We start from the raw sequence: 14,717 nt of genomic DNA on the forward strand, positions 1-14,717 counted from the left end.
TGAGAAAGACACATTGATTGGTTGCCTCCTGCACACACCCTGACCCAGGCTGGGATGGAGCCTGCAACCCAGGTACGTGTCCTTGGCCGGAATCGAACTCAAGACCCTTCAGTCTGAGGGCTGACGCTCTACTCACTGAGCAAAACTGACTAGGGCACTTGGGAGTTTTTTTTAAAGTTATCTTGAAAATTATCAAACATATAGCAAAGGAGAGAGAATAATACACTCAGCTCCCTCATGCTGCCCCTGGAAATTCAATTTCATCATCTGGCAATTTGGCAAGATCTATGCCACCCCATACTCTCCCCACACCTCTCCCGCAGAAAACACTGGAATATTCAAAGCATATTCCAAACATATTTAATCTGTGGATATCTCCATGTTTATTTCAAACAGATATGGAATATTTTTCTTAACAATCACAACCTCATCATCAATATGAAAAACGAATGCACTAATTTTACCTATTACCCTGTCAATATACAAATTTTTAGACTGTTTCAAAAAAAGCTCCTTTTATAATTGCTTTGTTCAGATCAGGATCCAAACATGATCCATAAATTGCATCTAGTTAACAAATATCTCAAATTCTTTCATTGATCTCTAGAAGTTCCCCTCCCTTTTATTTTTGCATGTGTCATAGGTGTTAAAATAAATACTCTCGATTGCATCATATCAAGAGGCATTTGATATCCAGTTTCTTTAGTGCTAAGGCTGATCAGCTGGTGCAGGTGTTGTCAGCCCAATTCATCAACTGTAAAGTTTCTCATCAACTTTCACCTAGTGATTTTAATAGCCATCAGTAATTGCTGCCCAAACCCATTAATTCATCAGAATTTGCAGAATGGTAGGACTGCTGTGTCAGAGGGTGAACTTGTGTGTAACTGGGCCAACAGTGCCCAGCTCCCCTCCACAAGGTGCCTCATTTTGCATTCTGCCAACAAGGTCTGAGTGTGTCTATTTTTTCACAGCCTTGCTATCAAACTTTGCTGTCACATTTTTTATTTTTTGATTGTTATAAATCTGATGGCTGCAAATGGTATCTTGGGCATAGATTAAATTGCATTTCTCTTATTAGGAATAGGATTGAGCATCTTCTCATGTTTTGGGCCATTTCCATTTCTTTCTGTGAACTATCTGTATCTATTGCCCATTTTTCTTCTCAATTCTTAGAAACTCAAATATCAAGCTGTTACCTCTTTGTAAATGATTAAGTTTCAAATAACGTTTCCCATTTTATTATTTACCTTTTACTTTGTTTATGTCATATTTTTGTTATGTAAATTTTAAATTTTTTATGCTGTCAGTTTCTCAGTCTTTTCCCTTATGGATTTATTTTTACATTTAGATCAATGATAACAGGGATTTTTTGCTTTCTTTTTTTACATTATTTTTAAAAGATATATTTATTGATTTTTATTTTTATTTTTTAGAGAGAGAGGAAGAGAGAGGGGGAGGGAGAGAGAAACATCAATGAGAGAGTGAAACATAGATCAGCCGACTCCTGCACCCCCCCCCTACTGGGGGGATGGAGCCTGAAACTGGGGCATGTGCCCTGACCAGGAATCAAACCGGCAAGCCCTCAGTCCACCGGATGATGCCCAACCAGCTGAGCCACACTGGCCAGGGTTTATATTATTTTTGAACTAGACAAGACTATTTTAAAATTGATCTGGAAAAATAAACATGAGAATCTACCAAATATCAAGCATGCTTGTAAGGCAGAAATAATCACAGCAAAGCCTCAGAGATATGAGAACAAAGAGACCATGGAGTCAAACAGAAACTCTAGAACAAAACCATGTCCATAACATTTCATCATATAAAGATGGAGTTTCAGATCGGGGAGGGGAAGGCTCAATTAATCATCAATGGTAGTGAAAAACCAGCTAGATATTTTGGGGGTGGGGGGTTAACATGGAAAGATACAATGTATATATATATTTAAATGACTATAAACATACAGTGAAATACCAGTTTGGGTCAGGGCAGGAGTACAATTTAGATGTACAGATTTCCAGAAGAAGAGGTGGGGAAGAATACACAGTGATAACTGGGGGTAAGATCTGATAAGACTTTGACTTTATAATATTCAACAATGATAGTTTATTATTTATGAGCCTAAGTAAAAATAATTAAGTCATAAAACAAATATTTTGTCAACTCCTTCAGGAAGCATGTGCTATTGAAACACTTATAAGCTGAGTATATTAAATACAAAGTTCCTTTATTTCACAGATTTTTTTCCAAAGGGAAATTATTAATTTCATTTCCCTAAAGAATAAAACTCAGTTTGCCCTTTTGAAGTACATAAGGCTGACTAGACTTAGTTTATGTTATGTGATTTTAAATTTAAAACCAAACTAGGCTTTCTAGGTTGTACTTATGATTTTTAAAACCCTAAATTATGCTTTCAAACCTCAATATTTTGGTTAACGTATTTTCAGTAAAGGATATTATGCATGTATATGCAGTTCTCCCCTTTTGTACAATATCCTTGCAAATAAAATCTGCAGATCTCTTTCCTCTTTTCCAACTCTGCATCATGATCAAATTTACATTGATCTCCCTGTTCACAAAAAGAAAAGGAGGAAACAAAGAAGAAAAAAGAAACAACTGAATTAAATTTTCTCCATGGCATTTCATAAAGGAACTATGGTTATATCTTCAGTCTTTAAATAATGAGCTAATAATAATTCAAACAATTCCTTAGAGTTTTTGCCCAAGCTGGTGGGTGTGGCACAGGCAGAGGCAACACAGTGCGGGCTTCAGGGCCTCTGCCCACTCACCAGGTCTATCTGAGCTACTGTGGGGACTTATTTAACCCATGTTTACAATGGGTCAATAATAGTAACTACTTTTTAGGGTTGCTGTAAAGATTAAAACATTTAATATTAGTAACCCACTTTGAACAGTACTTGCCACACAGTCAGCACTGTGTTTATTAAATAAAATCTAATTTAACAAATTACATTATTGTCTCAAAATATAATTAAATGAGTTCTGATGTATAGTATTTCCATCAAAATACATTTTGAAGAACCAGTTTTATTACAACTGAGAAATGAAAAAACTAACCCCCCACAAAAGGCTTAAATTTTAAAGAGAATTTTGGAAGTAAAATGATTCATGATACCCCTATGAATTTACCTTAATACATCTCCCTTCCAGAAAGTATTTACAGATTTGTTTTCCTTTGTGTTCCACTGTGTGCTGATTAATAAATTCCTGAGTCATTACCTTCCATTTTTTCCCTGGTTTATTATACTGCAAGAAAAAAATGTATTTAAATGCAACATATAAAATATTAAACAGGTATTAAAATGTACAGTCAAATGGATCTGGAAAGCAGTGCAAACTGACTATCAAAAGTGGTCAAGGTGGGACATTCTGAGGCTATTCATTTAGTCGGAGAGAGATACGCTTCTAGTAAACTATGCTACTAGTGGTGGCAAAGAACCCCATTTCTATTTTAAAACATAAAATTATGAAAAGCTTGAAAATTAACAATAATACTCAGTTTTGGAAAACGAACAATAAAATATGCACTCTCACACAGCATTGATAGGTATGTTATAAAAGACTTAAACTATCCATATTGTTTGACACAGAATTTGTACTTTATAGGATTATTCTAAAGGAATTATCAGGGAGGCACACGAAGATTTATTCATAAAAATAACTACTGTGGAATTACTTACATAGTAAAAAAAAAGCACCCAACAAAAAAACCTAGAAACATTCTACACATCTAAAACTGATCCCAATTTTATAGTAATAAAGATAGAAATGAAAAAAACATACCCCCACATTTAGTAGCAGTATATGTCTCTGGATGAATCTCTAAAAAATTAGAGATTTTTTGCCCAGGTGGTTATTTTGTACTTTCTTTAAAAAAAAAAAAAACCTCATTGAGAATGTATGACCTTTCATTTATAAATTTTAAAAAATTAAGGAAAAAAGTGTATGATGGAAAATCTCACAGCCCTCCTTGTTTTCCTCAGCCCTCCAACTTGACTTCTGTTGAATATGAGAAGACTGGGTCACAACAGGGGGTGGTGCTTGGCCATGCTAAGGACTGACACTGTGACGCCATGAAACAACAGTGTTTTTCAGAAGAACCACTAATGTCCTCTTACTAAGAGCTGGAAGAACTGCAGAAGTAACCTGGTTCATCCCCATCATGGGATAGATATGAAAACTGCAGATTAGAGAAGTTAGTGACTTACCACAAGTCCCACGGCAAATTGGCAGTTAAGGATAGACCTCTGCACTGTCTCACACCCATCTTAAGAAAACACAACTCAAGAAAGAGCGAGAGAAGGCAAAGGTGGAGGGAGAAAGGAAAACTTAAACCACCTACAGGGTCATTTTAATTAATTTACTCTAGAGGATGTATTTATATTGGTACAAGGAACAAGAGCATAAAAGATTTTTTTAAATATATAAGGAAGGGAAAATAGAAGGATCCACCAGGAAAAAAACACATATTTACAGGAAATTTAATAGCTACTACAAAGACTAGAAATTTTAAGAATTTTATGGCCAACAGAATTAATGTCTTTACAATCCATTAAAAGTTTGCTTGTTCTGTGCCTACCCTTGAATTTTTAAGAAAATTAGTATGTATGTGCAGGTATCCTTGGATTCATCTGGTCTCTGGGGCTCTTACAGTCCCTGAAAAGACTAGGATGGAAGTGGATCCATGCTGGCCACTCAGCATGTCCACCGGGCCCTGGAAGGACCTGAGCATGAGCACTCTCCTGCTTGTTTCCAATGTCACAAGAAGAAATCTCTCATGACAATCAATAAACTGACATAGTCGATGACATATTTTAATCTTAATAAACAAAAGAAAAAATAGTCTAAGTATGATGAATGCAAAGGAAAGAATTTATTGTGATTTTTCCATTACATGATAAAGAATCTTTTCGTTGCAGCCCAGATCTGTAAACATTTAAAATGTTAGTGCTTAAAGGGGCCCTTAGAGTGAATTTAATACTGTATGTACTCACATTTTACTGATTAAATTTAAGCTCACAGAGACAGGCAGCAACTTGCTTGAAGCCATGCTTTCCTGGAAGCTATTTTCTTTTTCAGGTATAGGGTATAGGTAATGCATATAAAAGAAGGCTTACTTAGAAAGTATTCATAATTTGGTCTAGGGAGCACAGCACATTCTAGAGGTCAACTGGTGTAGGAAGATGGGACAGGCAGGTTAGAATAGCCCAGAAGTCCCAGGCTTATTTCAAAGTTGCTATTCCACGGACTATGAAACAGGCTTATTTATACTTAACCTGCCCAGAGCCCTTAATATGTTAATGCTGACTGAGAACCCCTAACAGAAGAGTGGCATGTGCAGGGTTTCACAAACTTATCTGGGCCTCAATTTCCTTGTCTGGCCCACCTATTAACATCTCCCTAAGAAGTATCTTAAGGAGCACATACGACGAATTCTTTACCCCTTATCTTTTAAGCCCAGAGATCAGAAAACCAAGCATTCTCTGGCTCTCAATCAGGGTTGCAGCGTTATAACCCACCCTTGATCTGTAAATTCAATCAGACCTCCCTGCACCCGTGGCAGAACACAGAAAGTCCCTACACAGCTGAAATGTACACATTTGAGTTCAAGTCTACATATAGTTATTCGATATCTACCATATGCGTGGCTCATAAATTCATCTTCCCAACCACTTATACCTCCTTTTCTTCCCTTTCACTGCTTCCAGCTCTAGTAAGTTAATTTACCACTGTCTCCCTTCTCGCCCTGCTACATACTGGGCTGTTACCATTTTACTGCCATGTGCCTCTGGCAAAGGTGACTCCTAGGAAAGCCCAACAGGGAACTAACAGAACATACATTTTTGCTTTCAAACATATCACTTTTATTTTGAAGTGCTTTCAAACACAGCAATATTATTTCAAAGTCACCTAAATCTGCATCTCTATATTAAAATTGTGACTAATGAAAAATAATTCATTTTTTTGGAATTTATTTATATTCATTTGACCTAAACTAAGAATGTTTCATTTCCTAGAAAAGTAGCATTAAAATCACAATGCTTTATTTGTAGCCAAATAGGTTAAAAGACGGAGAAGCGAATCTCCTCACTATGTGTAACCTCTCAGTACCTCGTGAAAGTCATCCATTCCCGAAAACATGCTGGGCCCCTTACTGGTTCTTCCCCCACGGTCTTTGCGTTTGATTTTCTTCGGCAAACCTCGTCCACGACCAACATTAAAACTTTTAACCCTCTGTTCGACACCTAAAAAAGTTAAAATGTACTTCAAATACTATAGAAAAACAGTACACCTGTCAATGTATTAGTTTATAGGAAACAACTTATTCTTTAACAGTCTATAATACACAGTGCATTTTTCTACTCTAAATTCAATGAAATAAATAATTCAATCTTTACATTTTAAAACTTCCTGGGCACTGCTTCTTATACTTTTCTTTTTTTCTTCTCATTTCTTAACCCTTACCTGAGGATACGTTTTCACTGATTTCTAAGAGAGGAAGGGACAGGAGAGAGAGGCTTCAATGTGAGAGAAACATCGATGGGCTGCCTCCTGTACAGACCCCGACCAGGGATCAAACTACAACCTTTCTGGTGCTGGGGATGAAGTTCCAATCAACCGAGCCACCCTGCCAGGGCTCTTCTGTTAGCAACATGAGGAAGGCAAGGAACAGGGGTGTACACAGCTGGAGAAGTCAAATCCAGTTTCATTCTTTTCAATTTTCCTTAAAATAAGCAATTAACAAGGCTTTCTGCCTTTTAGAGAATTAAATATTATATTCATCTCTATGGAATACAGTGTAGGTATTAGTGGTTAATTTATAACAAGTTGAGTTTCTATTGATAATTTTGAGTAGATAAAACATATATCTCCAAGTAAAACTTATGCTTGTCTTTTACTTTTGAAAAACTTGCTATTTAAAAGTATCTAAAATGATACCCAAATAGCAAAAAGTATTTATTATGGTAGGAAGTTAAAATACAAAATGCTTATTTTACCAAAGTCATATTGAACTAATATATTTTCTAATGTAAGAGAACCTATAAAATAACTAATAAATATGTGAAAAAAAAGTTTCTACTCATTAAGAGAAATTAAAATTTAAAAAATAACATACCACTTTTTACCTCAAAGAACAGTATATGTAGGCACTTGGGGAGTTTGGCATTTTCACACACCAGGAAGGATTTTATAAACTGGTACATTACTGCCTGGCCGGCGTGGCGCTGCAGTTGAGCCAAACTGACCTGTGATCCAGGAGATCTTGGTTCCATTCCAGTCAGGGCACAGGCTCAACCCCCAGCAAGGGGTATGTAGGAGGCAGCCAATTGATGACCCTCTCTCATCATTGATTTTTCTATCTCTCTCTCCCTCTCCTTTCCTCTCTCTGAAATCAATAAAGACATATATATATATTTTTAAAAACTGGTACATTACCATTTTGGATATCAACTTGATATATGAATCAAAAATCTTCAAATGTGTGGCTATGTCTTTTGACTCAATTCTACATTTCAGAATTTATTCTTAAGAAAACTGCTTGCCAAGGGGTTTTCTGAGATATGTATAAATAAATATGCAAGGCTAATCACAGAATTTTAAAAAACTGGGTGCAACTTAAATCTCAAATATTATAAAAAAATCCTAACAGACAAATTATGTTATATATACTCTGAATAGAATGCAGGCATTAAAAGCTACTCATTAACATAAGAATTACTGGGGTATAGTTCAAAGTTAAGGGGAAAGAAACAAATTACCACAATATAAATAGTTTTTTAGTTAAAAAGTAATTCTCAGAAAAATTCTAAAAGAATGTACGCCAAAAATGTTCAAGTAATTATCTCTGGATGTAGGGAGTAAAATTATTTCATCTTTGATCTTTGCTGGGTTATCTTGTCTACACGGAGAAAAAGTTTTCTGAATTTGACCATACACTCCTTTCATAATCCGGGGGAAAACAAATGTCAAAAATAAAATGTAGCACTCAGTTCTCCCACAGCACAAACAGAGCCTGAAGGAAAACCCCAGTGGGAAGGGATGCAGAGGCCTCCACATTCTGGCTACTTCCATGTGGAGTGATCTTCATACCAGTTTGACCACAGGAATAGACTTATAATTACAGAAGTAGGTGCATAGACAAATTCCTTTCTCTTTAGTTCCGCACAGCCTGGTTTCATATTTTTCAAAGGAATTTTGCTAGGGGAAAAAAAAAGCCATAGAAATAACCAAATTTACTTATAACTGACTCCTTTTCTCAATGACAATTAAAAGATGGATACACAGGGTTTGGGTGCCCACTATTTAACCTCAGCCTCATCTTGCTCCAGTTTTCTTGAGCCAGACACATTGACTGAACATTTCTTAAGCTTCATTTGACCCTATGCGACCCACAGTTTCTATGGCAACTTGCCCTGATCTTTCCAGGGACCACATGTCTCAATATAGCAGATGAATAGGTGATGGATGCAGAAATTTCTTCAGATTATGTTATTTCCAATCTTGAAGTATGAACATAGTACTAAGTACACTTGCATAGCAAAGGTGACCACCACATTTTAAAAGCCTAACAAAAGAATAGCTTCCCAGAATTCTGTCCTTGTAGGTCTAAAATATATAAAGTAATACATACAGTAACAGAGACAATGGAAAAAGGTAGGTTATTTTTTTATCAGTATACTGATATCATATAGAAGGGAAGTAAAAACATAATAGAAAAAATCTGTTTACATTTTTACATACTTTTTAATTATTAGGGTATTTTTCTAATTCAAATATTAAGATATACAAGTTGAAAAATTTGTTGATTTTTGTCCTCAAGGTTTACAAAATAAATAAAAACGAATAAACTGATCTTGAGAAAGGGCTAAGGAATGTGAGTTTTCACTTCACAGCTACCTGTTTTAATAAGGTACTCATATCAAAAGCAGATAGACAATTTCAAACTTACCTTGCTGAATTCCTTTTATTCTTTGTTTTTTCCCTGGTTCTTTAGAAAATGATGATCCTAAAGCAATACTGGAGGGTTCTTTAGCTTGTCTGTATTGTTTGAGCTGACTGGCAAAATCTTCCTCTGTTTCCTGACTGTAGTTACCGAAGTTGTCATCACTGTAGTTACCGAAGTTGTCGTCACTGTAGGTACTGTACTCACCATATTCTTTACTTTTAAATTTTTTGTTATGTTGACTCTTCCTTGATGTCACATAGCTTCCTGATATGTGTCCATGCTAAGTGGAAATGGACAACCCACTCTTAGGATTTTTCAGTTACAGACAAGAACTGATAGTAACACAAGACATCTTTTTGCCCAGCTGGTGTGGCTCAGTGGTTGAGTGTCGACCTATGAACCAGGAGTTTATGGTTTGATTCCTGGTCAGGGCACGTGCCTGGGTTGTGTGCGGGAGGCAGCCGATCAGTGACTCTCTCTCATCATTGATGTTTCTCTCTCTCTCCTCTCTCAAAAAAATTTTTTTAAAAAAAAAAGACATATTTTCTCCCCCAGAAAGTTAGAAGAAAGGAGGAGATAGTTATTAGTTTTGCCCCTTGACTAGTACTGACCTAGGACACCATTTAAAACTAAGTCCAAAAAGTAAATGCTACTATGAGAGCACGTTTCATAATGTTCAAAGATGGTGGCTGGGCTGTCTCATTCGCTTCTGCTCTCCATGTCCCACATCTCAGCATCACACATTCAGGACACTTAAACCCCCACCATCACATGTGACTTCCTTCTCCAAAAACCAGGACAGGTCTTTTTGAAGATAAGGAAAAGACAGTAAAATAGGAGGAGGGGTAGAAAACATACGTTCTCCTAACATTGAAAACTTTCCAAATTACATATTCAGGCATATTATATTTAATAAAAACTATGTTTGGAAAATTTTTATAAGAAGAAAACATTATGAGTCTAATATTAAAAATAGATATTTCCCTAGGAATGAAAGACACCTAGTAAATAAACTGCTCATTAGGAACTATTTATGACAATATACCTTATTAACTTTATTGCTTCTTTACGAAAGCATGTGAAAACAACACACTTTAGTCCTAGAAGTTTATTTAATGGCAGTATTCAAGCCTCTCTCTATTCATTTTATTAGTTCTATCATATCTTCTGTCAATTTTTTATTATAAAAAAGAAAAAAAAATTGTATGTAATTACAACTTGAGAATCCAGAAAAACCCAGACCATGGGCATCTGCAGCTTAATTCATCATTACTGTGATATAAAAATATTGTCCTGCCAGAATGCCAACATGAGACTGTATTTGTAATAAAATGCAGAGAAATATTCAGTTCTTTTCTGTAATTAGAAAATAGAGAAAATATGTAATGCAATCGAGAAAATCAATTAGCTCAGGAATTTTAAATTTTGAAGATACTGTATTAGATTTTCCACTTGTTTTAAGCAGTATTTTTAAAGTTTACAAACTGTTCTCAGCCCAGCACTTCAGAAATTCAGAAGAGGGATTAGAATTGTAGCCAAACGGCAGTGTTTCTGACACTTTCAAAAAGCCAATAAAATAAAACAAAAAATAACTGCTTAAATTAAGTTAAAGATTAATTACTTGAATGGTGCCTACATTTCCTTTTATAAAAATGTAATTACATTGGTGCCTCAATAATATATTTCAATGTTTTATGACTAAAAATTACTGTTAGTGGATGAGTATGAATTTTTCTCTAGAGATTAGATGTTTGTCACAAAAGCTTTTAAGTCTGAATATTAATTCAATTATCTGATTTGTCATGGCTTTTACAAAAATAAGCTTCATATTCCTAGTTTTTAAAATATAATTATCTCTAGCTTTCAATTTATCCCCTCCCTAGTTTTCCCAACTGCAAGTATTCCGAAAAGCCCTCTAATGAAGCACACACCCCGTGCCAGGGCTCCTGCGCAGTGGAAGACTAATGTTGCTTCCTGAGGGTCGTGGCACTGCCCGGGCTGGCTGCAAGCAGCCCCCCTAGTGCTCCAGGAGAGTCTCCTCATCTGTACACGCTCATCATCTGAATGAACAGAACACAGCAGCAAGGATCTAGCAAGTGTTTTTAAAGCCCCACTGAAAAAAAGATAAAAGAAATGAAAAAGACTATAAATTCTACCATAGGATACAGTTTCTCCAGCCACCATACTGGCTGATCATTAGGCCATCTACACTGCTAGAATGTTCTGTTTCTTCCAGACAGAAGCTGGCTCCATGGCAATCTCTGTGAACATGAAATAAGGGGCCAGGAGGCCCCACACCTCTAGAAAAGGGAAGATATATTAAGTCCTCTGATGTTAATATGTATATATTTTGGGGGGCCTTTAATTTTGTAGAAGGTACTTGTTTTCTAAGAAAATGGGATTTTAGGATGTACTTAGGGTATTTTCTTAGTGAGTCAACTCTAAAACCTATGTGGAGGAAATGGTACTGAGCTTTCTCTTTTCCTAATGGCAGACTAGGTAATTAATTTAGAGCAGTTTTTCTTCTAAAAAACACAGAAAAGGTAGACAAAATATTTTTTTCAAGTCCACTGTAGCCATCAGAGAGCTAATAATTAGTGAAGGTTTACTGCGCTATTATCCATGGAGCAGATGAAAGCCCCAAAGTGAGCAGCATTTGCAGCTGTTTTTCGCTCTCAGAGCATCAGCCCATCATGAAAAATCAGATGAAAGGTCCAACAACATTGCTGATTATGCCTTTGATCTATGGGAACAAAAGGGGTTCCAGAGTCCGGAAAAAGTAGAAGCCTTAGAATCCCTACCCGCCAATTTTGGGGGAATCTCAAAATGTGATTTAGAGGCTGCAGTCCAACCTTAAATCATTAGGTAGCCCAGAAAACTCTCAAATCCTGACACTGGAATAAAGTGGTCACCAGGAACCTGGCAAGAGCAAGTAAACATCCTCTCTGGAAGAAACAAACATCATCCTAGGTCTCAGGCTATTCTATGAAATGTACTATATTTTGCAAATACAATGCTCAGCACAAAATACAAAAATAAACAAAAACCAAGGCATATGAGACAAGACCCCATGAAAGAGAACCACAAAAGCAACAGGCAATAAAAATACACACTCCAGATATTGAAAGTTATATGACATGGACTTTAAAATATCTGTGCTTGCCATTTTCAACTATAAGACATGAGAATTTCAGCAGGGAACTAGAAACTATAAAAATTACTTTAAAGATCTGAAAAGGAATAAAATAAATTTCCAGATGTGAAAAATATAAATACTGAAGTAAAGCAACTAATAGATGGGTTTAAAGGCAAATTAGATCCTCTGGAGAGGAGAGGAGAAGAGAGGGGAGGGGAGGGGAGAGATGAAGGATAAAGCAGGGCAAGTGCAGTGAAATGTTAACCACCAGGAATCTGGGAGAAGTCACACAGGGGGGCCATTCTGGCAACTTTCCTGTAAGTCCTTACAACAAAATAAAACTTATTAAAAATAAGAGCAAAATAAACAATTTCCTAATAAAAGCTGAGAGAATTTATTGACAGCAAACCTGCACTACAAGAAATGCTAATAAAAGACCAAGTGAAGTACTTCACCTTAAAAGAAAGTGATACCAGGTTGAAACTCAGAAGAGCACTGGAAATGAGATGTGGATATATATAAATGATCATGCTTTTTCTTAATTTCTTTAACTGAATTTTTGAAACAAAAATAATTACATTGCATCTATAGTGATATATAACAGTCAAAATAATGACAATAACTATATTAAGAAAATGAGTCCCTTAAAACAAACGCACTATTGTTTGTACAATCTAATCCTATCCTTCACAGTGGCCCCCAAGGCAGGCTATGTACTTATTACAGTACTTCTGCTTTTAAAAAAAAATTTTTTTTAAATATGTTTTTATTGATTTCAGAGAAAGGAAGGGAGACAAAGAGAGAGAGAGATAGAAACATTAATGATGAGAGAGTCATTGATCGGCTGCCTCCTGCATATCCCATTCTGGGGATCGAGCCCACAACCCAGGCATGTGCCCTCACTGGGAATCGAACCTCGATCTCCTGGATCACAGGTCGATCGATGCTCAACTGCTGAGCCATGCTGGCTGGGCTCTGCTACTATTTTAAATACTCTGTATCTCCTCTTTTGGAATTACTTTTAGTGACAGCTTATGAATCAAGAGTTTATAAATATCAATACTTTATATTTTCTGAAATAGCAATGCCCATCCTGAGCATTTCTTCATTCATTAGAAGAGTCTCCAAATGACTTTTGACTATTTCTAAAAAATAAATCTAACTGCAAATAGTGAAACTGAGGTACAACGTTAGTGTTTGTTGAAACAGAACTAATTTAAATATTCAGTCATTAGTAGTAAAAATAATTCTAATGATTAGTTGTTCAAATGTTCTGAGAAATGGCAGCACCATTCACTAAAGACATTGAGTATATATGTATACATATACAAATATATATTCTAATATGCACCTAACTAGATAAAATTATTAACCAGAGCATAATTCTTTTCGAAGTTCAAAAGAAGATATTTTATTAAAACCTATTTATTTAATGGTCACTGAGCAACTTCAACTGTAAAGATGGCAGTAGAAAAATAGAAGTCAACAGAAAGAATATTAACATAGTAATGTGGTTTCTAAGCTCACAAGAGATTGGAAAACCAAATTAGGTGAAAGCATACAACACTTGCAGCCAAGCTTATAGGCCGATTGGCAGAGCCTAGACCTCAGACTCTGGGGTTTTTCAGATAGGAGCTCAGTGACCTGAACACTCTCCAGTGCTCCTGGGAGCACTCTAATCTTTCTAACACAAAATAATTTTTATACTGAAGACTTTGCTCATACAGTGCAACATACTTAAGAAAGATACATTTTATCACGTTTTTTTAAAATGTTTTGTACTTAAAACACTTCAAATAATTTTTGCATTTAAAGAGGTAGATGTCACAAAATTTATATGTTGATGTCCTAACCCCCCCAGTACCTCACAATGTATCTATTTGGAGATCAGGCCTTTAAAGTGGTGATTAAGTTAAAATGAGGCTGATATGGTGGGTCCTGATCCACTATGACTTGAGCCCTTATAAGAAGAAATTTGGAAACGCAGAGAGACACCAGGGGTACGTGATGCACAGAGGGATGACCATGTGAGGACACAGTAGCAAGAAGGTGACCATCTACAAGCCAAGGAGAAAGGCCTAAACAGATTCTTCCCTCATCCTCGGAAGAAATCGCCCCGCCGGCACCTTGATCTTGGACTTCCAGTCCCCAGACTGTGAGAAGATAAATTTCTGTTGTTTAATCCACCGTCTGTAGTGTTTTCTTATGGCAGTTCAAGCATACTAATACATGATGTATTTTAAAGCTTATATCTTATAAAATATTTTTGCAAAATATCAGAAAGCAAAGAATAAAATTGAAAGTTTACTTTTTCCCCTTTTTAAGAAGCAGTACCTCAAAACCACAATGAATACCACTTCATACCCATTAGGAAGGCCATTACAAAAAAACACACAGAAAATAACAAGATTGACAAGGATGTACAGAAATCAGAAAACCTCATGCTTTGCTGGTGGGAATGTAAAATGCAGCCTTTATGGGAAACAGGATGGTAGATCCTCAGAAAGTTAAACATAGAATTACCATATGATCAGAAACTCTACTCCTATGAGTAATACACCCATGTCCATAGCAGCATTATTTACAGACAAAAAGTGGAAACAACTCAAGTGG

General features: G+C 35.9%; 1 protein-coding gene across 1 annotated transcript in view; it reads right to left on the bottom strand.

The window, feature by feature from the left end:
- ZC3H6 (zinc finger CCCH-type containing 6) overlaps positions 1-14,717 on the bottom strand; it is a 48,437-nt gene that overhangs the window by 8,690 nt on the left and 25,030 nt on the right. Inside the window, exons 4-7 of the mRNA XM_081157184.1 lie at positions 8,972-9,248; positions 6,133-6,266; positions 3,151-3,267; positions 2,458-2,569 (exon numbers count right to left, since the gene is read on the bottom strand). Coding sequence (XP_081013310.1) covers positions 2,458-2,569; positions 3,151-3,267; positions 6,133-6,266; positions 8,972-9,248 — 640 coding nt within the window. The remainder of the gene's footprint in view (positions 1-2,457; positions 2,570-3,150; positions 3,268-6,132; positions 6,267-8,971; positions 9,249-14,717) is intronic.

Source organism: Miniopterus schreibersii (assembly GCF_964146895.1).
Source record: "Miniopterus schreibersii genome assembly, chromosome: 13".
Taxonomy (NCBI): domain Eukaryota; kingdom Metazoa; phylum Chordata; class Mammalia; order Chiroptera; family Miniopteridae; genus Miniopterus; species Miniopterus schreibersii.